This window comes from Lates calcarifer, linkage group LG23 (genome assembly GCF_001640805.2).
Source record: "Lates calcarifer isolate ASB-BC8 linkage group LG23, TLL_Latcal_v3, whole genome shotgun sequence".
NCBI classification, from domain to species: Eukaryota; Metazoa; Chordata; class Actinopteri; family Centropomidae; genus Lates; species Lates calcarifer.
The window spans coordinates 13,093,421-13,119,149 of NC_066855.1; the positions used below are offsets into that span (position 1 = coordinate 13,093,421).

Sequence of the window (25,729 nt, forward strand, 5' to 3'; positions counted from 1 at the left end):
ATACAACTGCTATATTTGATTCTGTGTCCAATCAACACAATTTAACATGCCAAGCGAGTTTCTTAAAGGAGAACTCAGGTTAATTTAACAGATTTCAAACATCTCACTTAGAAATTTCTGCCCTTTATCAAGTTGAAACCCTGCCAGGTGCCGGTAAGGTTTATCAAAAATGAGCCTTCTGTTTTCTGTTGAGTTTCTGTTTTTCTGCTCTTCTTCCACAGATGAAGCGTTTCAATTGATTGTGGCAGATCTAGGGAGCCAAATGTGGAGTTTGGATGTTAATATAGCGGCTGTTTGAAAATCGTTGTCATTGTGTGCGCATGATCAGCACCAACCAAGTCAAGAGACAAATATGAAATCACTTTGTCTGTGATATGTAATCTAACATTCAGTCAGTTTCTCTGGGAGGAATTTCAGGTTAGAAAATTTTAGATAAGACAGATGTGTTGGACAACTCACTGACACGTATGTGTAATTGGCTCATATTCAAATGGGTGCACTTAATCATAGCTTTCATTGCAGCCAGCATTTTGCATATTTTAAACCCTCATTGGGATTTCAGGTCATGGAGATATAAATGAAACACCTTTCCCAACACACAGTGTAGGTACAATCTGAGCTGCCAAGAATATCTTGACAAAAAGAGGCCTCAGAATGGAATTGCTCATATTTTTAAAATTTAAATGTGTTATCACACTGCAGTTTGTGCTCACAGATCTGGGGGGATGGTTAGCGAATGTCTCTAGAGTCTGCAGAGGCTGGCACAGCTGGGCAAGCACAGTTGGTCTTTACTCAGGCAGGCAGAGTGTAGATTTGAGGATAGGTAGGCCAGAGGGACCAGGGTCTTCCCTTCCACAGGACCAAATCACACACAGTGCGCATTAAACATTGAGCTGACTAATTTATAATACCAGACGAGCTCCTATCGCAGCAGTCTGTCCTGTTTCAACCATTCTTTAACCCAAGCCTATCGCCTCTTAATTCCTCCCAAGCCATTCTGCGCCCTTCCAGTGTCCTTCACATCATTTGAGATAACTCAGCTCACTTCACTTCATCTTGCCGACAGTGAATTGTTGTAAAAGCCACGGTTCTTGTTGTCCGCCCTGAGGCTATATGCGGAGGGGACCTGCCGCGATTTAAACACACTCCACTTTACGACACGATCCACCTTCCTCAGCTCAAACATCAGAGGGAACAGAGCTGTGCCCCGCTCCTTCATTTTCAGGAGCCATTTGAAGTTTGTCCAGAGGCTTATCAGTTATTGAGAGCAGTAGATAGAAAATGATTTAAATGGCTCTTCAGAGGCGAAATGCCGACTGAGTGGAACAGCAGTGTCCACTAAAAACAGTTTTATTGATCGACTCTCACCCTCCTACTCTTTAAATCTCTTTTTCTTTCTAATCTTTTCCCCCTTTTCCCCTTGTTCTTTTTGACTGTTGGAATCATGTTTTTTCTAGGCACCAAACTGAAAAACAGCCTGACACCTATACACATATTTACATACAGGTTGTGACATGCAACTCTAACTGTGAGCAAAGATCCCTCATGGGGCCTGCAGACTGTCGGTCTCATTGCGTATCAAAGAGGAAGGTTCAGGTATGACAGAGGTATCAGGACCTGCAAGGCTCTGTCATAGGTCAAGGCCACAGACTGTGAATTTTAAGCAGACCCTGCACATTAGGGCAATAACCAATGGTTATTTTTGTTATGTGATTAATTTTAATTGATTTTCATGAACCTCAGCCTTGGTATTGACTGGCTCTATGGATGGCAATGTTGGTCTGTCAGTTGCTTCACCACCTAAGCCCAGACTGAAATGTCTCAACAACTACTGGATGGTTTTCCATGAAACTTTGTACAAACATTCATGTGTCCCAGAGAATGTTTTGTATGACTTTAGCCCCCTGACTTTTTTTTTTAGTGCCTTCATGAGGTTCTCATTTTTCAGTGCGGAGTGAGATTTCTTGACAACTATTGGATGGATTACTATGAAATTTGCTACAGATATACAAGGTCCTTAAGGGATGAATTCTAATGACTTTGGTGATCTCGTGACTGAACCATCATCAGGCCAAAATGGTAATTTGTCCAATACTTGCTAAAATGAATGACATTCTCATCAAACAGGCCAAACTAAAACAGTAACTGACATTAGCATTTAGCTCAAAGCACCACTCTGCCAAAGCACAGCCTCACAGCGGTATTTAGCGTGACCATAGTTCTTTAGTGCTTGAAATTATTTCAGACAGTTTTGTAGAGAATTTGTGTTTCAGTGTAACAGCTGGTTTTGTAACCGTATAAGACAAAGCTTTATTTAATTTTTGGAAGTTTGAAAGAAGAAATCACACTTTTTCTAATGGTTTTGATTATTTCTAATGTTGTAAAGTTCCAACCTCTGGATGAGACAGACCACAAACTAACTACAAAATATTTCTTTGATGCTGAAATACAAACTGTAGCACGTTTGCACTTTAAATTATCTAAATAACTCATCCAGTCCTTAATCAACTGCTGTGTCACTATTGTTTCACGTAGTTACATACAACGCATTCATTCACAGAAGCAACAAAATGCATGCATACACACACATACCTTCATAAGGAGACACCCATGTACCCTAGTAGACTAATGACTCAGGAGTCATGTCTGTACTGGTTGTCAAATAAATTAAAGTGATTTTGAAAGTATGGAGAGGCTCAGTTGGCTTGGCAACAGCACACAGTGATGATATTTTGTGATGTTTGGACCGTAATTAATTTCACCTTTCATTGCCCCGTGCTCACTAACTCCACAGTATGTACCCTCTCTCTTTTCAACCATGTGCCCTTTTGTCTCAAAAGTCTAGCTAACCCACCACCTGCTAAGCACCCTTCAGTGAATAAAGGGGTGTGATGTGACAATAAGAGAGTCAGAGAAAGATGTATAGATTCAGTGAGAGCGTGTTGTGTAAATGCCACCCGTCCCTATGTGCTCATTAACAGCATCCACATTTTTCTTGCATCCCCTGCCCCCTCCCCTCCTTTCTCCCATCCCTTTTCCTTTTCTCCTTGAGGGGAGAAAGGACAGGGCACATTTGGATCATTGTGTCTTTGAAGAGGAATGGCCACTAACCTGTAAATAATGCATGCGCTGTTCCGGCATGTGTCACAGTTGGCTGTGTCCTGTCCGGTTCGATAGGAGAGTCTGCAGGGAAGATAAGAGTTTGAATGAGTAATTACAGGACTTGTTAAGCTGCTCCCTCACACCTTCCTTTCTCATCTTGTTTGTCATCCCTCGTTAGTAGGGCCGAAGTAAATGAGGGTGATGAGGAGTCACGCTGCCCTCCTGAGTGGCCTGTGTCCGGCAGCCAGGGCAGAAAGAGCACTGTGTTGGCCATTAGCGGTGGTTGACTGATCGGAGGTCAGATAAGGCAAAGTGGTACACAGGATGAGTTTCTGGGCTGCACTGCAAGATAGTTTTCATCAAGGATTTATTTGGGTTGTTACATTTCTTTACATTACCAATTACATTACAGAAGTTTTTCATGGAAGTAATAAAAATTGGACATGAAATGGATTCTATAAGCCAATACAATTTGACAGTTTTCTTTAGAACAGCAGCTCTTTGGCTTTGCACAGTCAGCCCATCTAAATTTCACTGTGATATTGATTCACCGAAGTAATATTCAAAGCCATCAGTATCCCTTTATATTACATCCTGTGTGTCTGTATATTGTTCTATCATCAGTTGTCTCTGACATGAAATATTGTCATGAACCAAGTTCCCATTATGGATCCCTATTTCTCAAGGGGCAGCTTAAGACCAGTTGATGGTCCTGAATGGAACTATTTGGTTACATGCTTCAAAGACTCAATGGCTTTCTTATTGGATTAGCTTGTGGGAATGAGTATATTGATTGACAGTTAGTGTTTCTCCTTGTCATTAATTACCTATTACAATGGACACACTGTGGACTCACTTCACCGATGACATGGACAAGATGGAAATCCTTTGTTGGTTGTTTTTTTATGGTTATGACCTGCACTGCTGCATCAATAGAAAGCAATCTTGTAAACCCAGTACAGATGTTAGGCTTTTTGTAGATGTTACTGACCAGGTAGTATCCTTCCTCAACCACTGTCCATCACAGTCAAGTGGTTATATGGAGTCACACATAGGCCTACTCCTACCAAATACAACCATCCTCCTACTTAAGACGCTTTTAATTTGATGGAATCATTTGTAGGTGTCCCAAATATTTGCTTTTTGTCTTTGTCTTACTGTGATAAATTTACCAGTGTCTCAAGAATCACCTCTGTAGAGTGGTTTGAAACCTGTGGCACTGAGTTAATTGCAATGAGGAGTTGGTAGTTTTGGTTTTTGAGATATGTTTCTGCCTTTGTCCCATTTTAATCAAAGTCAGTGGAATTCCATTAATCACGCTCACAGCAATGACAGACTACATTAAAAAGAATGAACACAGACCTCAGTGTGAAAACTGAAAAAAACTGTTCCTAGTGTTATCCAGAGCAGTGGGGAGGTGCTGTACCTGGAGAGAGATGTCACTGTTGAATTTTACATATGAAACTCCATTGTATTGTCATCAAGGTAGAAATCATAGTGGTTAGATGCCACCAGGGGCAAGAGGGGAAATAATTTTTGGTTTGATTGTTTTTTCATAATTTGGGTGAACCGACTGTGTGACAAACTGTCACTGTCATAAATTGGGGTTTCTCAAGGCTGCAAAAGCCACTCGTTTCTTCTCTTTGAAGTTTATGTGCTAACTTTCACATTTAGTTTCTGTCTCGTCTTTGCAGAAGCAGAGACATTTTTCAGTTCTCTCTCAGGGACTCTTGTCACACTGCCCATAAGGTGCGGCACCAATAAAAATTAAACCGCTATCATAAATTTCCCCGTCTTATCTACTCCTTCCTGTGCTATATGCTCTGACAGGTATATTAGAGGTGTTGATATCAATATTGTTATTTAAGGCTGTAGCAGGATGAGGTAATGGGGAGAAGTTTAGTTGAAGTTTGCAGCTTGAATTAATTATAATTGCCATTAGGAGAGGGGGTGACAGTGCATTGGTGAAGGTCACAGCTACCTCCACTCATGAGCCCATCAATAAGCAGGGTACACACAGGCAACTGGATCACATCCTTTGAACAACTCACCCTTATTCTCTCTATCTCTCGCCCCCATGCTGTCTAGATCTTTCTCCCCCACATCTCTCATTCCTCCCCACCCCTCTCTCACACTGAGTTGATAAGAGAAAATAAGAGAGCAGAGCTAATTCCGGCAGGCCTCCCTGGGGAGAATGAAGCCAAAAGTGCCATTAACAGTATATTTATACACCCTCCCTCTTTTGTGCTACTAGGTGAGCTCTCCCAAAGGTTACTGAGTGGGTGGGAGTCCAAAGGCATAAAAACATGCACACATACACAGTGTTAATAGACAGACTAGCAACAAGTCCCCAGGAGTATGATTAATTGGGTCTGGCCTGCCAACACTAGCTGATGATACAGCAAAATTAGCTTTGTTCAGTTGGATGCAACCAATGATGTACTCTAGGACCACATCACATTCTTCACACTGTGTTGTATGCCCTGGGCAGGATTGTATTTGGGGGATATGTGTGTGTGTGTGTGTGTGTGTGTGTGTGTGTGATTGAGTGCATGGTGTGTGGGGACATTGGGCAAATCAATGGGCTCTTAACTGCTTTTTTTGCAACAGCCTGGTAAGAGCTTCTCATATAATCCAGAAAGTTCTAATACTACAATAACCAAGAGAGATGAAGCCTTACTCTTCCTGATAAACTGTCTCCATCCTTGTTGAGCAGCAAAAAGAGAGTTGTTTTGTGTATTTTCAGTCTGGAGGACCTGCTTATTTTCTGCATCTTGCGTTTGTGGTACTTCCAATTCTTGGATAGGCATTTAACTATCCCAGTTTGATCATCAGCACAAAAGATGAGTGACCATGTTAGATCTTTGATAAACTCTCAGTCTTTGTGCATAAACACTTTTGGGCAGAAGTCTGCTATGAATACAACTGAGCATTTCATGTAGAAATTCTTTTTTCAAATAGGAAATTCTGTTTTAGCAGTTACATTAGCTCAGTTTAGGATTCTTTCTTGTTTTTGGATGAAGTGAGCAACTAAGGTGTGATGGTTTATCCTCAATTGCAATGACAAAACAGTATGAAGTTGCTGAAGCTTGGATTTGCAAATCTACACCATAAAAATTGACTGAGGTTTCATTTAAAATGGCAATTTATAGTGGTAAAAATTACTTCAGGGACCAGTGGTTCCTCCCACTTTGCAACTCAATCCTCCTTCTCTTTCTCCCTCTTTTTCCATTCCACATACTTCTTGCCTTCTTCCTGAGGTCACATAGATCAGCAGAATAGTGGAGAAATAAAAATGAAAATTTAAGGATCATTATTATGGACAGTCTCTAGTCGAAATGTCTTTGATCTCAGGCGATTTGAATTTCAGCTGAGATCAATGGAAGATTACACTCCTCTTTATTTAGAGTATCAAAGCTTACTTAAAATTTCTTTTTTCTTTTCAACATATGTGTCTGTGTTATGTGTGACGAGTTTTTTTTTCTCAGTCTCAGCACATTAGCCACGGAATTTCAATTTGTGTCTGAGCAGCATGTCATGAAAACATGTGTGGTGATAAATGCTCAGTGCGTTGCATTTTCTTCCATGAAAGATGAATGTCATATAACATAAGCAGTTATGGATCAGATGTAATTTCACTCACAATTCACCTATAGCCTGTGGGCACTCCTATTTGTTTTGTCAGTGACATTTATGTAAGGGAGTATGAAGCTAATGTAGTGTGACTAAAGCGGCATTAGAATTTTTGCTTGGCTCACTAGAAATCCAACTTTGGGAATTGGAAATACGTACAGAAGACGACTGGGCTTGTTTGGGGATGTAGAGGTTCAGTTGGGCTCAGATGGATTACAAGGGGCTTATACTGCTCACTGACTTAAACTAAATGCAGGCTTCTGTAATTAATGTATGGAAACACATTGTGATTGTTTATTTATGTATGTGACCAGATGGCACCATTAAATAGTACTAACTAGTAATTTTCATTTACAAATCCTCTCCTCTCCTCTCCTCTCCTCTTCTTCCCCACCTGCCACTTTAGACACATCTGATAAGCCAGATGTGCTTTGCAACACATAGAAGATGGCTCCCCTTGCTGCACCACATGTCCACTTACTTTTTTTCACTTTTAGTCACAACACACCTTTATGAGTTTGGTGATAAGGAGATTAAGGCTGCCTTGTGTGAGATTGAAGCAGGAAAATTGTCTTTTCAGATAGTGTAAACTCAAACTGTTGAAAGATCTGTTTCTTGTTCAATCCTTGTTGAATAAGAGTTATACCTTATCATTCTTTCAAGTTGATATTGAGAGTTGCTCTCATACACATATACAGGATTTGTACTTGTGTGCTCCTTGGTTATATGTTTGACAACCGTGTATGCATGTGTAATCCTCACAGGTTTTGAACTAGGTTGGTATGATGATGATTATATGGATTTTCTCACTCCGTACCTCAGCCACCACAGTGCTGGTCAAAACAGATAGGGATCTGAGTGGCGAGCCCCAGCAATTCAGTCAACAAATTGGCCATTTTGTTTGCCTCATCCCTTTGGATAGACAATCCTCTATTTCAGCAGGCTAGATGATATCTGCAGCCCTTTTGTATATAATCAGTATCTATTGGACAGTAAATGGCTTTTTCACAGGCCATGGCTTTTTCAAAGGCCTTGGACTTACTAGATAAACATTATGGTGTGCAGCTGGATAAGACCTGTTGTTAAATGTCTAGTTTAGTATTTTTTTTTTAATCAATAAAAGAACTTAAAAATCTCAGTGTGTAGTTTAATTTCCTCTTTAGAATGATTACTTACTTCAAATATTGAAACAAAATTTGACCCGCAGTAATTCTAAAGAAAACTACTCGCTCATACAGAATGCAGTGCCGCTAATATTGATCTTGCACATACACTACGCATGCTAACGTTTTCAGTGGTTGAACTAGTTTCATTCAAAGCAGTTTCTGTAAATTGAATGAGGTGATTTGTCTAAATACGTTCCGCAGCAGCTCCGCCATATCTGGAGGGAAATCATCATAAAAAGGACTTTGTGCTGTAATAGCACTGCAGGGCACATCCAGGTGAAAGCCACATCGTCCCAGCTACATGCCACTGTGATCTCTTTTTTTGACACTCTTTGGGTGGTTCAGTCAAGGCTCTGCTGAGCAGCTGTCACACATACAAGCCTGTCCCGAAGATCTGGAAATAATGTGACACATCAAGAGGGTACTTTTCCTGTACATGCGGAATCATGAATGTGGTCTGTCTCTCTGATGTTTCCTGTTTTTTTCTCAATCACGATTTGTAGATTTGTAACAAGTATGCTTCACTGGATCAGTATCAGCATTGATACTGCCCTTACAGTATTATCAATGTCATTATAAAATTCTGCGCTCTTCAGTGAGTTTAGTCATGGTGGGCAGCTTTAGGACAGTTTTTAGTGCCACAGCGATCTCTTGCATTATGCGTTACCTTACATGAAAATGATACCAATGTCTTCCATGCAGTGAGCTGTACAGATTTTAAATTTGGGGGAAAGAGAGTATTGGTGTTGCAGTGGTACTTGGCAGGATCCCTGTGTTGAGGTATTGGAATTGGTGTTAGTAGAGAAAAAGTTGGTAAAGTTGGCAGTGTAAAACACAAGTTATAAGATGAATATGAGATGTCTTACCCCTCTCTGTGGGCCTCCCCTTTCTCCAGTTCCTGGATGACCCCCAGCAGCACTTTAATGGTCTCTTGGCTGGAGCTGATGAGATTTTCCATGGCCTGGAGCTGTGCTTTAACATCCCTGTCCTGATTCATAGGCACTATTTGCTTACAGGCCTCCTGTGTTTGGTCGGGCGGTGCCCCACCGGCCACACCACCTCTGCAGGGTGACAGAGGCTCCTCCATGCCCCTTAGAGGCCGAGCAGATAACTGTCCCGTGTGGCACTGTGCCTGTGTTGTACAGCCTCCACCGGCACGTGGTAACGTCTCACTCTGCAGCCCGTTGAGCTGCAGGCCCTTCTTCCGCTTGCTCCGCACAGATGGACTGTCCAGGCACTCCACCTGTGTAAGGGAGTTCCAGGCGATGGGGCCTGTAACCTTGGAGGCCCTGTCCGGCAGGGTTCGGGACGAGCCCTCCTCCAGATTGAGCAGCTGCCTCTTGGCCGAGCGGTCTGTATCGGCCTCCCTGTGTTGTAATCCTGTCCTGGCTTTGGACGGGACACTGCAGAGCTGGTACTCTGCCTGTGCTCCGGCTCCACTTCCTCTCGATGTGTCTGCAGGGCAGTCTGTGTCTGCAGAGCAACTGAGCAGCAGAGCGTCAGAGCACAGGCCATCAGGTGCAGTGTGCTGCTCCACTGTGGCAATGCACTCATTAGTATGGAGCAGAGCCCTGGTCCTCCGGACTCCACTCCCCCCGCAGGCTCCCTCCTCCTCCTCCTCATCTAAACCCTGCACAGCAGCCTTGGACTGCTTCACCTCCATGACAAAACCGTTATTCTGACCTTTATAAGTTTCCACGGCCGCCATGTCTTTAAAGGTGTGGCCTTTTTTGCGCTCAAAGGGAAAGGTCTGATAGCGTTTCTTCAGGTCAGGGGATGTCTGCACGCCTGTGCTCCTTGTGACGTTTGGGATGGATCTGCGAGCAGGGACGGTCATGTACTTGCGGTACGCCACCTTGTATGAAATCGGCTTGCCACCTTTCCCCGCTGCCTGCAACTCTGCCTCCCTTTGCTCGTTCTGTGCCTCACAGATATCCTTGAAACGCACTTGCAGGGCCTTGTTTCGCTTCCGCACCTGTCGACTGGCTTCCAGGGAATACTTCACCTCCAGCGCCAGTGAGGTGGAGGGCAAGGGCGCTGCCTCCGAGTCAGACTCTGAGTTGGTGAGCATGCATTTGCCACCCTCCTTGCTCACCATGTTTCCTGAGAGGTATGGAGAAAGATGTTGCGTTACTGATTGGTAATGATTGGCTAAGACAACGAACCTTGCCTTACAACCCACTCAATAGAACACACATGCTGCCTTAGCTTAGGGAGAGAGGAGGAACTTGTGCAATTATTAATGAATATTATTAAAAAGTGCTTTTATCAGACACTTGTCATTATGCATGCCAAGAAGCATAACAAATACAAATTTTAAATGAGCAGATTTTTCATATAAATGAAGTCTCTTCCCATGATAATAGTATATAACAAGAATAATTGAGGTTGACATTGAATATAGTTTCTGTGCATTGGAGACTAAAGGTGTGGTGATTAAATTTGTTTTTGTCGCCATTTTGCTTTGGTCTTTTATTCTTGCCAATTCTTCTGTTTACTTACTGGAAAAACTATAAGGTTTATGGTTTTAGCATGCCCTAAAAAATACTCTCATCAGATTTCCATGATGCATTTAATCATCCTCTCTGTGAAACCAATCATTTTTATTTGTTTATTATAGCCAGTAAAAGTAAATCTTTCACTACCAGTTCCTCTTCCTTCTCCTCTCCCACTCTCTAAATTGATGAGTGTTTATTTAACAGTTTGTTTGGGAGCTTCTGTAGTGGCTATCAGTCACTACACTTCAAAAAAATCATACACATTCTCACACATTCAAATACACAGTATCATATACACTGTAGACTTTACTACGACTTGTGCCTTAGGTCAGCAGTTTATTTCCATGGTTCATTGGGTTCAACATGACTCTTCACTGTCTGACCTTTCTCACTCACAGTTCATAATTAAGTAAAAAAAGGAATATTTGGTGGTACATTTGCTCTCCCTCAGCATATGCGAGTGTGCTGTCTGTTCATTTTCCATTCTCTAAATGAGCACAGATAAGAGAAAATGCAGCAAAAAATGTGGACGATACCTGCAAAGCAGACAAACTTTTGTCCGAAAACTGTAAAACAACCCCCTCAGGAGAAACATCCTAAGCAGAGATAATGAATTACCTTTCCTCTTTACCACAAGTATGGTAGCGGCATCAATTTGCCTCTGAGGCCCTGACAGAAATATAATTCTCCTCCTGCCCGCTGATTTACAATAAGCAAACACTCCACACACTCATATAGGTGCTGAATCAGATAGGACAATTATCCTTCTCGGGTTATCTGCCATGACTGCTCTCTGTCAACAGGGAATGACTTCCTATTTCCAACCTGTCTGTTTACTTACCTGGGAGCTATACAATGGACATTTTGTCTCACTGTCTTCTGTATCACATTATCACCCTGGCTCTGTATTATTAAATTGTAGCATGCTGGATCTCTGGCTCTGGTAGAGTAAGACAGCCACCTATCTTATCTGTGATCTGACATAACAGTCTCATTAATAGCCCCTTTTATACTCTGTACTATTTGTAAATACAGCAAAATTCATGTTGGCATAATCATGAAGTCATTTTTCTGCAAAAGATGCTCTGGCAATCTGCCTACCAAAAACAAAGTAACATTTTCTTAGCATGAATATATGAATAAAACCCTTCATATCACAAGTAAAAGCATTCCCAAGATTATGAAGTTCTTGTGTATACATAGTTCTCGTGCAAGTTTGCACACTGAGCGTGAGAAATCAAGACCATTTTGCTGTGAATAATATCTTTGCTTGTTGCCAGATACCAAATATCTCATGGGTATTGTGACTCTTTCTGTAAAGATCCTGTCATCTTTAAACAGTCAGCAAAAGTTTTTTTTTTTTTTTTTTCCCCCCCCATAAAAGAAACTCATGTTTGAAACTTAAAAAGCCATTAAAGGCAAATGAACCGCAATGTGACAGATTGACAGTCCTCCCCTGAATCTGTCCAATCATTTCCAAGTAACATCTCTGAAACCACCAACTGCGAGCAGCACAGCATGCCCATATAGACAGGTTGGAGATGGCAGCTTTCTGCTGCGCAGGCAGATATTTGTTTGATTCTCAACAGACAGGTAAAATACTGATGCGACCAAATGACCAGGGAGCACAGTGCAATGCAGTATTTGTGGAAACTGTCTACAAGCCCAACACAGAGAACATTAGGAAATATATTCTTGTATCAGAGTACAATACTTCTGCAAGAATTTTATCAATAATGTATCACAAAAGGAAAAATCTCAATATCTCAATAGTTATTTTAATTTTTTACCATCCTTATAGCAATACTGTGATGTGTGTGTGTTGTGGAGGTACACTGAAAGTGAAAAGTGGACAAAATACAACATGTTCACAACATGTTCTCAAGAAAAAATCAGCCCCAGTCAGTGCAGTTATGCACACAGAAAGGCCAGGGGAGCTTGGAAATAAAGCAGCACGTAGTTATCAGTGGTATTGTACTGTATGTATATAATAACTGAATGACTCCTGACCCCCTTGCCATTTGGTTGATTGAGCTGTGAAAGCAGATGGACATACAACAACGTAAAGGGGATGAATCAGGGTTGCATATAGCACAATCCAATACATTAATTTTCCAATTATTACCCTGGCTGTGCAGCATGTGAAGCATTTCAGTTGAAGAAAGACAGATTTTTTTTTTCCCCCGGATTCTGAACATGTGACTATTATGTATTCACCAGCATGGCTCAGCTCTCATTGTCCATCACTGTCAGTGTAGTCTCTGTGTTTGTTCAAAGGGTGACATTTTGAATAAGACATTTACCTTACATCTCTTCTCCATGTGAAGTCAGTGGATGCATCTGTGTCGCAAGGGCTGGAACTGAGCATTGTATTCAATATGTGCAAAATTACAGTATATCTGATTACTATTCAAGATGCCAACCCTGTTCTTAATCGTCAGATATTAAGACGTGAATGTAGTTTGTCGGCACAAACAGCAACAGTGTTTTCTCATTACTTTCTACTTACTCTCCCTTCTCTACGCACAGGCTCTACAATACATGCAGTTTCATGGTATTGTATCATATCCTCATTTAAATTTGATCCCTTTTGACATGTCAGCACTGCAGGCTGAATGATGTGTCCCTGGCTCAACATATCTGATTTGTTACCCATTGGGTTCGGGCCCAGGCAATTGTAGCAGTACTCACATCTCACCTCCGGCTGGAACACCACCCCTGGCCTCTTGCATAAACAGCATGACTCATCATGCAAGGCTGTGACAACTACCCCTTTTTAGGGTGGCTCTGATCCTTCTTTTTTTCAATTTAGGGGTAAGTAAGTGAAGTGAACTGACCCACTATTTTCTACCCAGTAGGACAGACCAAAAACAGACCTTACAGGGTCATGTGCGCATGGCAAAACACATCAGACATGTTCACATCTGACCTTGTTTTAGCGGCACAGCTCACACAGCTGTCATACTGGCACTATGGGTCATTATTTGGGTTATTTCTAAGGATACAAGTGCAATTCTGTCCATGATGAGAATCTGTTGAGTATGGCTGATTCTTGGGAAGAGGTTCCCTGCTAATTCTGCCATTTTTTGAAGCTTTGGAGTGTTGCAAGGACAGTCAAGATTACTGCAGTAATGCAATTCATTATTCTGTAATTGAAATCGTCTTTATTCTCAGAGCATGTGCTCATTTAATGCAATACACCTTGAATTTAAAACTGGGTCCCCATTACTTGCATTATTTTCAACCGCATATGAGTCAGCGGTTTTGTAAATGACAGTTGCCTAATTGAACCTTTGGTTGCCGGGGGTAAAATCTTTAAAGGTGGAAATTTTAGTGTCCTGATTCAACCTGGGGATTGACTGTTTACCGTAACTTTGAGCCTGACTAATTTTGTTTTATCGCTTCTGCTCCACCGAAGGGAAAATTCATTAATATAGTATGCATCATGAAACCAGTGAATTGATTAAATGCTGGAAATATGGCTATACATGTCAATTAGCAGCAGCAGCCTAAACAACCTTTCTGGTATTAGCATTTAACGGGGTGATTCACAGAACTTTTCTTTTACTCTTTATTTCTTTTACATCAATGAATTCTTTTCCCAGTTAATGATCAGTTTATGTTATAGCTACATGACTGGCAGTTTAGTCATACACTACATGGGCACATACAGATGGATGACAAATTAAAGCAAAAACCCAACATAAAGTGTCTTAGTAAGGTGTCAGACCAACACGCTTCTGTGCACCTTGGCATTCTAGAAGTCTCTGGAACTCTACCTAATGGATAGAACATGGTACTTATCAAACTGTTCAGGGACCCCACATGCTGCATTGTCATCTTGTGTCTCTTAATGCTATAGCACACAATAATATTTTAGACTGTGCCTCCAACTTTGTGGTGGTGGTTTGTGAAAGGCTTTTTCCTCTTTAAGCTATAACAATGCCCTGCGCACAAAGTGAGTTTTGTGTGAACTTGACTTGCCTGCACGGATCCCTGACCTCGACCCCTTCCAACACGTTTGGGATGAACTGGACCACTGACTGCGAGCCAGGCCTTATCACCCAGTATCAGTGACCAACCTCACTAATGCTCTTGTGGCTGAATGGCAGCAAATCCCTGCAGCCGGGTTGCAAACTATTGTGGAAAGTCCTCTCAGCAAAGTGGAGGGTGTTATAGGAGCCCAGAGTTTCATAGTGAGATGTTGAACAATCAAATGTGGGAGTAACGTTGGCAATAATTTTTGCTATGTAGAGTATGTACTCTCCACTTTTTAAAGCCCTCGACTTCTCTAATTTCGCAGCTATAGAACACCTGTGTTTTTTGCTGAATAAAATTCACAGGGAAATATATGCAACCAGCATCGCTTTTTTGAATTGAAGACAAAGTGGGCTTCAAGTCTGCCCTTATGCTACCTGAAATTCCTGCTCCCCGCTCCCCTGCTCTTCTCGCTGCAGTTTTACATCATTACAGCTCAGCATGGTCTCAGATGCTACTCGAACAAATAAGTATGGCAGTATCATCACTGTCATGGAAGTTCCAAACTCTACTGTAATCCAGCTTTATCTGCTTGTGTTTCGTCTTCCTCTTTTCTCTCCTCCGTCAGCTTACACTTATAATTACACGGGGCTTAGTAGTGTTTTGCAAAGTCTTTGATCTGTCTCTTAAGAGCACACTGATTATGCAGTGAAAAGATATGCAGGCTCGTAGTTTACTTTAGATTGTGGTGGTAAGGTCATTTGACAGTTTTGACAGAAAAAAAAAAAAAAAAAAAATATATATATATATATATATATATATGTTTTCTGTCTCTGGGCTGCAGTGTGTGAGCAAGCTTGGGTGCACCCATGCTCTCAGGGTGTGATGAGAGGGTATATATAGCCAAGTGATTGACTGTACAGGTCAGTGTTGAGGGATAACAGCAGTCCAGTGCATTAGTCCAACACCAAATGCAGCAAATCCTTTGTCAGTTAATGGTAGCTTAATGCGGTAAGATGGAATGGCACTGGAAATCACAGGATTTTAAAGGATTGTCTTTCTAGTAATTGTTGCTCAGTCATCACGGGCCACTGCTCTGTTGCCAAGCACCATTTAAACTATTTTGCCCAGAATTATCGTGTAGTATTGCAAGTAATGGCTAAATGGCACAGGGAACATATTATTTGTCAAGAATGAAGTATGAAATTTCCTAACTGTTAACAGTAGACTAGAGGGTTTTTTTACCCAGGAACATTTTAATCCCAGTGACAATCACAGCATCTCTGACACATTAAACTAACTATTATGATTCTACAGGAAATTTGTACAGTGTATTTTCTGCATCATAGTAGTAATGACTATTTACAAAAACTGTTTCAGGTTCAGGGGTCTGATGCTGTGACGGGATGAATATAGATTTGCTGTTAATCCACTGCACTCAGAATGTCCTCGTGTTAAGTCCCTGCCATATGCACCACATTTATTGCAAAGCCATTTGTGCATTACATAGCTTTTCACTTTTTTTTTTTTGTCTTCAGTTGTGCACTTGAAGCTCATATAAAATAAAATGTCTGTGTGGAAAAGACTGCATGAGATATTGCAGTTTCAAGGCTTAATACAGGCTAACAGCCTCTCATTGAGCCTCCATTATACATTATACCTGTATATAATGCTTGTAATGGCTAACATGAAACAACACAGTATAGTGTACGTCAGTCTGCAGCTGCTCTCATGTAGCACTTCATATCCATGAACTGTAGTCTTATTATTTTTACTCACTTTGTCCCCAATGAATTGCATTTGTTAGCTCCTTACTCAGTGTGGTTAGTTGGCCGCAACCCTGGTGGGTTCCTGGAAGCCTGATGAATTCATAGGAAGCCTGTAATCCATACGTCAGTGAGCATACAGACTAGATGGAGATCAGACTTCAAGAAAGGATGTATGCTGCAGAGGCTGCCTCCTCTAATCAGAATGCATCAGATCACTCCCTCCTTTCCTCTGCTCTTCATCTTTCTACAGAACATTATATCTCTCTTCTTTCTGTTACTCTTTTTTTTTGTTGTCCTCTCATTTTCTTTCCCTTTGTTGCTTTCTCTCTCTGACTGTGTCTTCTCTCCCTCTCTCTTTGCCTTCTAGACAGTGAGGTTTCAAAGCTTGATGGGTAACTAGAGAACTCCCCTGCTGCTCTCAGATACCTCCTAGTCATCCCTAAAAGAAAAAACACACACACACACACACACACACACACACAACCACACATGCAAATGGGTGGAAGGGAAGAAGAAAAGACTAGAATAAACAGGTGCAAGGAGAAAGAGTGGCGAGTTCTCACTGTGCTTGGACGGAGCAGAATTCAATGTGAGTAAAATAGACAGATAGAGATGAAGAGGAAGGATGAAGCCATGGAGAAGGAGCCATGAACAAGAATAGACAGAGACGGGGAAGGGGGACGCAAAAGCCATCCTTCCTTGTCGGTAAGATGCATCATTTTGTCTGCTCAACTGAATCTCATGAAAGCCATGTAATGGGAGGGAGAGGCCTCTTTATAAGGCCAATCAATTTACATTGAATAAAAAAATGTTTTTCTGATTTGCTATTTTTAACTGTGTTGTTAAGACCCTCTTTAGCCCCCCCCCCGCAAAAAAAAAACCAAGACATTTGTGCCCATGCTTATTCTTCTGTACACAACACAGAGAGTTAATAGTACAAATTCACATTAAGCCTATCCACATCAAGCCTACTCCTCTGACCCCCCACATGCCTGAGATCAATAATTTGTATCAAGAAATTGTCACAGTGTTGCTTGCAAGCACCTCAAGCTTCAAGTAATTAGTGCTGAAGTGATTAGTCAATCCACAGAAACATGTGAGCACGTCACAACTGAGAAATTGTCAGTTATTAAACAAAAAACACACCATTTGCTTGTTCCAGCTGCTCAGATGCAAGAATATGCTGCTTAATTTTCTTCTATTTGTTGGAACAAAACAAGTCATCTTAGGCTTTTGGAAATTGTGTTTGGCATTTCTCACTCTGTTAATTGAAGAAACAATAAGAAGATGATTTTTTAATGGAAGTTTCATCACTTTTAGGGTTGTTCATTGCAGCCCTAAAAGTGACAAACCAGTAGACATAAAGATACATAGACTCCACCTGTTCTCTTTACCACATTAATCTCCCAGCTTCTGTTCTTCTGCCTCTGGGCCTGTTGGAGCCCCAGCTGACTGGGCCCCTACTGCAAAGCAGTGGGGAACACATGCTTTACACACACATACACCAGCGCAACAACACCCGGGTGGGATCAGGTGTAAAGCGACTTCTTCTGTTCGCAACAGACGTGCGAAGTCACCCATCCACACCCACACCCACATGCACACGCACACACACGTCTTCGCCTGTTCAAAAACAGACGCACGCGATTCACCTCAGCTGCGTGGCGTTGTTCTGGTGCTCCCGGGGGAAAAACAAAAAATCAAGACTCTTAATGAATAATCTTATTAGCACATGAAAGGTAACATCTGGCTTGTTCCAAAAGCAGTCATTCTTTTATAGGAGAGCAGTTTGTTTTCTGGATGAATGAGTTCCCCCTCCCAGCAAAAGGGGCCACAGGGAAGCAAGTACACACTCCACCACTCGTTTGGAAACCCTGCACTCTCCCTCACTCCTTCCCACTCTCACACTGTGTCATATTTGCTTGGTTCAGTGAGGCAGGTGTCTTGCAAAAAAAAAAAAAAAAGAAAAAAGAAAAGAAAAAAAAAAGTTCCCTGCAAAAAAAATTTTTAGTTTATGCAGGCCAACTCTCTAACATTTCTCCCTGCCAGTTCATTCTGTTGCAAGCTTTGTTCTACCTTTCCATCTTTGTGTACTTCTCTGCATTTGGAGCGCACAGTGGTGGCGTGCACACACACTCCTTTCTTGTGTGTGCTTATGTGGCAGAACAGTCAGTCTTCCTCACCCTTCTCTCTGGAGCATCGCAGGGTAAAGTCCAGACTGATATCAGTGATTCCTAAAAATAAAGATTAGCTTTGAAGTGTTGGCCCATCACACCCATCGCTCCTGGTCCGCCGAGCCCAGTTCTCACAGAGGCAGCATGAAGGTTAAAGGAAGACAGGCAGTGACGGATGAAGGGAAATATGTCATTTCTCTTCTACTGAGGAGCATTCTACTTCCATCCCTACCCAGTGATTTTATAGAATTGTATTTATATAGTATGAATAAGGCTGTGATGGCAGCTATGTACTTTTCGTGTCACTCTTTGAGTGGCAGCACATGATACCCTTCATTTGTAAAAATAAAAGCAAAATTCAATATCTTCTCCTCTCTTACTCTCTCTGTTATTTCCCACAATCTCTTTTCCCCCTCGCTCTGTATCTCTTTCTCTCTCTTTATCTATCTTCATCTGTTTCCCTCAGTCCTCTCCTCAGTGTCTGCAGAAAGTGAAATAGAGCAGAGGGGAGATTGTATCTGAGCGTTGATGTGCGATAGGGTTGAAGGGGAGACAGGGAGTGATGGCAGGGGGTTTGTGGAGGGATGAGTGGGGGTGACATGCGTTTTTGTGTGGCGACTGAAGGACAGTCAAGATGTAAGGGTTCTGTGCAACTCATTCTCTCTCATTCCCTCACACACTCACTCACACACACACACACACACACACACACACACACATAAACATGCAGTCTGTGAGAAGATGGTGAGTTCACCCAGTCCATTAATCTAGATTAGTCTTTAGTTAAGGTCCTTCATCAGATGCAGCCAACTGTCTGATGCCCAGTACTCATTATACATTCCTCCGTGTTGCAAGCTACCCGCCTTCAAAACACTGCTGCCTCCATATATGGGACAACAGCTTCATGCAACAATTCTTTTGGTTTAGATATCAGTGTATTTTATGTAACGCTCACTCAGCCACAAAACTGAGAGGAAATGCAGCATCATGCAAGCCCTTGTACGCAAGCACTGTTTTAGCTATGTATGCTGAGCCAGTCAGGTTGAATCTGGATCAAAAATCCTCTCGAACATAGAAAAACTGACCTGCCAGATCGAATAAATGTCAGCTAGCAGTGTCACTGACTTTTTTCCCTCCTCATATTTACCTGAGATATAAACATTTTTTTCAGTTTAAAGTTTTCTAAACTGGCTGAATCGTCTCTTAAACTCCAGCACCAGCACATTCCACAACGGCTGCCTGAAATCTCCCTTAACCACTTCACCCCGGCAGAGGAAACTAAGCATAAAATCAATCTGAGATTTACCTCCTTTCATCTGCCACACGTATATGATATTTGATCAGCCGACTAAAAGGGAAAATCTTCAGTGAAAACATTCCCTGTGGCTTATCCCAGGCTCAGTCCCACAGAGAGAGCAGATCCCTCGGATTTCCCCCAACAGAGGTTATTTGAACAGACTTTCCTCCTCTTGCAGTTGCAGACTGAGAGGTGAAATAGAGGAGAGCAGAGAGGAGCGACTCACCTCAGACTGTGAATTACTGACGTAAAGGATGCGATAGCCTAGATCCCTGGTTGTGCCCATGCATGCCCGTTTCCTTAACGGATTAGAGGCAAGCTGGAAGAGGGGGCTATGCCATGGCAGAAGTTAAGAGGACAGGCAGGCAGTGGCAAGCAGGCAAAGCAAGAAGCAGGAGCAGCAGCAGTAGTTGAAGTAGTTGTTGCACATCGGCGTCCTCTGATCCAGTGGCGTGAGGTTCCTCTAAGCCCCAGTCAGAGTCAACACTCCCCCTCTCTTTTCCTCCTCTCCACCCGCTCTCCTCTGCTCCCCTTTCTCCACACGGCGTCGGCAGGGGCTCGCACTCACTCGCACACGCACACACACACACTCACACACGCGCAGGCACACGCACACACACTGTGGATGAACTCCGGACGCCTCAGCGACAGAGCCCACGCAGGCAGAATATCCCCATCGTGCTGCCGTGGTTCTCCTCTCTGGCTTTCTCCTCTTTTCTGCGTGTGTGCGCGTCTGACTGTGTAGAGAGAGAGAGGGGGAGAGAGAGAGAGTGAGAGAGTGAGACAAACAGAGACAGAGACAGAGAGAGAGAGAGAGAGAGAGAGAAAAGAGAGAGAGATTAAATGAGAGGGGGAGGGAGAATGGAAGAGAGAGAGAGCAGAGGGAGGAGGGAAGGTTGCGGTGGAGAAAGTGCAGATCTAGTTTTGGCTACATCTGGCAGGTTCATGCATCATCTCTTTATCTGATCATCCCGAGACCGTATGCACATCAAAACTTGCTTTACTTACTTTGTCAGGAGCAGAAGAATTAAAAAATTTGAATGGATCTGTTCAGAGTGCACTCTTCTTCACAGCTCTGCAGCCCGGCGTGCAAGCATTTCACCACTCCTGTCTGGAGAAAGACAGCAGTGGATGTGTCTATGAGACCCGCCAGTCTGCACACACACCTGTGTCTGTAATTGTTTTGTGTGTGTCACTCGGCGTCTCCGCAGAGTGATGCTCGTCATGTATTGTCATCCTTGAGAGTTTCATTACAAGTCCATTCACCTTCTGTCGTCTCAATTTCCCTGAGTCCTCACAGCTCTTTTCCTTGTGTGAGAAGGAGATTCCATCTGCTCTTCCCCTCCTCTGTCAAGAGCTTGTTTGCCTGATCTCCTCTCAGCTTTTCATCCATCTGTCATGGGTTAGTTAGTAGTTAACACTGTTTGTGCAGGAGAAGACCTGTCTTTCATCTGAGACTTAATTGGATTCATGGCGTACCATTATAGTGTTTAATGAACAAAATAAGGAGGGAGGGAAATAGCGCAGTAGAAGAAACGTTGATCATGTGAGAGTGAAGCTGTATATGCCTGGTTGGATGTTTTTGCAACCATAGCTCGCCCTCATTCTCTCACAGGGAAACCCCTAGTTCTGCTTTAAGCCTCAGGTACCATGGTAATGAGCTGCAGCTCTCAAGACAGCAGCTGCTGCTACCGTGTGTGTTTTTGCATTTAAGTGTGTGTGTGTGTGTGTGTGTGTGGTCATTTATGTGAACTTTTTTATATACCTTGTGTACCAGTGAAGCAGCAGATGAACAACACACAGCTGCCCATAACACATATGATAAAGACTGACATTGATCATTCACCAGAGTGAATTTCTTGGAAGTCAGTATATAATTTTTCCTTTTTGAAGATTCATATAAACCAGAATTCAATAAGTGAGGGGAGTTAATTGGCATTTTTGTGTGAAAATTAAATCAATTCCTCAAGTTTAAGCTTGTGTAAAGACTTTAATTGTGTCTGAGAAAAAAATTCAATTTACCGTAATTTGAAACTTGCATGAAAATCAGTTTTAATCTGTTTTGGACATCTTGTTTCAGATAGATAATTTAGATGAAATGCATTCATTATTTAGTACAAGTTTACTTAAAAATATCTGTATTCATTTTAAGCTGTCTTCCTCCTAATATGACACTTATCATTATTATATTTCATTTATGACACTTTTTATTATAATTATGATGATGCTGTTTCTCATTAGGTTTATTTCCCTGTAGATACTATGTTTTTCACTATTGGTTCATTAGTTATTATTGGATTTTTTTTAATGTGTGTATGTCATTGGAATCTTGTCTCAGGAGGAAATCCTGTTTGTTGTGAGGCCTTGTTATTAATTTTGTAATTGAGCAATTTTCAACTGGAATTAAACAAAAAAAGTCATATTGAAGATCCTGAATCATAGAACTCTGAAAGTGGCATTAATAACTTGCCAGCAAGCGTGTTGGTATGAGATAGTTGTAGGATCTATTCTGCTGTCTAGTTATGGAAACCATTCCATATGTTTTATCACAGTCAGTTTAGTGGATGGTGGGAATTCTTCATGTGTTATATGTATATATGATATGTATATCTGTCTAAATTTTTTATGGGCAAAGAAAAAATATATATATAAGGTAGTCATCTCCTAATTTGCAGCCAAGAGAATGAACCTCAAAATTATGGACATTTTTGGCATCTGAGCAAACACAAAACCAACAAACAAAAACCAAACCAATAAAAGCAATGTCAAGTATTTCAGAACTGGTAATTCATCCAATTTATTCTTGGTTTGACATGCTGTAGCTTTACATTAAAACTCATAAGTATCAGTGGTCTCAAGTCAGAACTAAAACCGAAGAAATATATGGTTCATGACAGCCCTGTGACTGCAGTTCAGTGGTAGCCAGCAGGACAATTGGTCCAGCTGTGGAATGTATGAAAAGGGGCAGAGTTGAGTGAATTACAGCTTAGACTCAGGTTCAGTTCACACTTAAACCCATTAGACACTCTTTCACTGCATCACAGGTCTCTTGGCTGAGCTCTTTATGACACGTGAAAAAACAGAACATTTTGTTGTTCTTTGTTCATCCCCCTCACCTTATCTGGCTTCTCTACAACGTGACATAAAATACCCCCTGCGATGTGACTGACTGACTGACTGACTGACTACTCACAACACAGTTTTATGAGACTGGCTGCTTCTTTTAGCGTGACAGTAATACATCTGCACCACAGTCTTATTATTGCTCTGCCAGGCAATGACAAGCAGCAGGTTTTGTCACAGGAGAAAGCTGAATAATGTTTGTAAGGATTTGACCTTGGAACATCTCGGTGCTCGGCAAACGTTTCAGATTTGAACCCAGGGTTAATGACATTTGTTTAATGGAGAGATGTCCTTTGGGTGGGAGGTGATGTGTGCTGTATTGTGTGGTTGGAATAGGCTTTGTCGTTTTTTTTTTTTTTTTTATTGGAATCTGCTCAGCGATCTGCTTGTGTAAGCAAACTGTTTCTCAGATGGATAAACCGGTGGCAGTGGACAAGTTACTGGAGAGACTCTCCTCTCCTATTGATTTCATTACCTCAAAGCTAAGCCCTCAGGGGACTCCTGTTCGATGTCCTTGTCCCATGCATGTACAGTATACACAGTGCTGTGGTCAAAGGGAGATCCAGACCCAGTTTGTTCTCAATTTTTGCTGCTGGGCCTGGTGGGATTATAAATAGATTTATGGATTGTTTGGTTTGTGCTTTGAATACAGAGTTTCTACCATTTAAGACTACACTGTCATTCATCTTTAATAGGAGCCATTCCGTTTACCTGTTTTTATGTGCATTTTCCATTTGTGCTGTCACTGTTAAATAAAGGCAGAATAGCTTAAAAACTCTTCAAAAAATCAGAAATGTTGAAATGTTGGCAAACAAATATACAAACATTTGCCCTTGGCAAAAAAAAAAAAGAAAAAATGTGAAAATAGATTTTTGTCAATCAAAATACCACACCATAGAGACAAATTAACTTATAAAGAAAAACCCAAACACAAATTCCACCTTAGGTGGGAAGCAGCAATGAAATGCAGTGATGTGTTAGAATCACAGGCAGCTGATTGATTATGTAATCTTGTCACATCCTCTCAAATATACTTTCATGAAGGTATTTGATTTTATTTTGTAGCGCCTACCTCCTGTGATTTGAGTACAGAGTTGCTGCTGATTTGACAGGACAGGAGTCTTCCTCTCGTTGTCACACTGCTCTTTCTCAGCTCATTCTGCTGTCACACTCATGTCAAACCACTAATTGGCACAGAACATGTTAGCATCACCTAATGGAATAGGAAATTGTCTCTTTGGTCTCATAGTTGTAGTGAGGATGCCTAAAAACTGCTAAGACTTCCCCAGCCCCTAATTAATAAATTAGTCTAAACTGCTCTTAAACTGCTAATTCCCATATTACATATAGTACATATGCAACTCAGCCTCACTGTCACCACTCAGCTTCATATCCAATCTCGCCTTTGAGATCCTGAGTGCATTCATCCGCACAGAGTACATTAGAGTGTTGAGTGTCATATCTGTATGGAACCGAAATTACTCGATGGAGAAGAGAGCTGTCAATTTATTGTAGCTTAGATCCCTCTGCAATCGTGCAAACAGAAAGGGAAAGTTTTTTGTGTGACACTGTGTGTATGTGTGATGGTGTGTATGTTTCAGCTGACAGGCTCATATGATGTGTCTACTGTGCAGCAGCACTGCCCCAGCAAGTCTCAGAGTGAGAGAGCAACGCTGAAAATGTGCCTTGCGGATGCGTCAGCGAGAGTCGGCCCCCATCTGCTGTGGTCTTTTGGTCTTTTCATCAAACATGCGAACAAAGCTGGCTCTGAATCTGTCCCAAAAAAAAAAAGAAGAAGAAGAAAAAGAATCTATAGCACGACATAGGTTAAAACAAAGTGTTGAAGTAAAGCCTAGCTCAAATATGCTTGTCATTTAAGTCATATGGTAGTGGTTATTATGTCAAAATTTGAGTGTAGTAAGGGCTTAAGTTGATAGAAATATAATGTCAGGGTACCTGCAGCTTATTTTTAGCAGACTTTGTATCAGTAATTTTTCCAGAAATGTCAAAAATTGTCTGATTTTCTGGCTCTGCCTCAGGCCCAGTGACCGCCAAAAGCTAATTCAAAGTGTGGACAGCCTCAAACCGCCAGTATTTAAAGCTGGTCTTGACCTTTAGTAACAAATATTCTGGGCTGTCTGGACAGACTGTTTTGGCTTGAATGCATGACCTTGTATTACAGACCTATACAGTCTCCCTCATGCTCCAGTCTATCTATGCAATGTGACATATGACTGGACAGTTGTCAGTAACATCTATTTGCTCTTTAATGAATGATGTAGGGTCGTCATTGGACACACAGAGCTTTCTTGTGAAAAAAAGTGGTCTTGGCTCAATGGTGTTTCCTGTATAAATTAAGGTATCTGTTCAAGGAAGTGTAATGCTTTGATGTATTAGAGTGTGAAAGTGCTTCCTCAAGCTTGTCTAAGTTGGATGCTGTCTGAATGAATGGCATAACAGGTCACTTTCATGGCTGGCTGCCCAGGTTCTCTGTGCTTATTATTTATCGTTATGTATTCTGAAGTGTTTATCTGGACATCACAGTGCATTACGCCAAACGCTGCTGAAGAAGAAAATGAAGTGTGAATGGTTTCAGCTGGCCTCTAACAGGTCCTTCACTCGTTTTCGTTGGCTGACCCGCTGGCATGCCACCTTGTTGGCCTGATGTTGGAGCCAAGTGGGCTCGCTGTTGAATCCTGCAGCAGTGGCCAAGTACCTTGCATGTGTCAGCTCTGCCTCCCTTTGACAGGCCAGTGTGAAAAGTGCTTAAGTGCTGCTGCCTTTCCAGCCTCTCTCTTCTTTGTCTGTGCTGTTTGTGTGTTTGTGTTTGTGTGTGTGTATGTGTGTGTGTATGTGTGTGTATGATATAGTGGGGTGCAGAGGAAAAGGAGATGGATGGATGCATTTACCCCAGGGGTCAGCAATAAGACATAGTGCATTGTAGAGTGATTTTAGAGCTACTGAATTAAGTCATTCTTATTTCTATAAA

The 25,729-nt window shown here is 41.8% G+C and overlaps 2 protein-coding genes across 3 annotated transcripts in view; one reads left to right on the forward strand and one right to left on the reverse strand.

Annotated features, from left to right (window-relative positions):
- insyn2a (inhibitory synaptic factor 2A) overlaps positions 1 to 20,706 on the reverse strand; it is a 30,411-nt gene extending 9,705 nt beyond the window's left edge. The window contains exons 1-3 of one of the 2 annotated variants that reach the window (XM_018699231.2): positions 19,844 to 20,706; positions 8,768 to 10,004; positions 3,112 to 3,183 (exon numbers count right to left, since the gene is read on the reverse strand). In XM_018699231.2, coding sequence (XP_018554747.1) covers positions 3,112 to 3,183; positions 8,768 to 9,999 — 1,304 coding nt within the window. In that variant the 5' untranslated portion in view covers positions 10,000 to 10,004; positions 19,844 to 20,706. Of the gene's footprint in view, positions 1 to 3,111; positions 3,184 to 8,767; positions 10,360 to 19,843 lie in introns of those variants that run through there. The other variant, XM_018699232.2, reaches the window with a different exon arrangement.
- Positions 1 to 25,729, forward strand: part of dock1 (dedicator of cytokinesis 1) — a 167,794-nt gene that overhangs the window by 81,338 nt on the left and 60,727 nt on the right.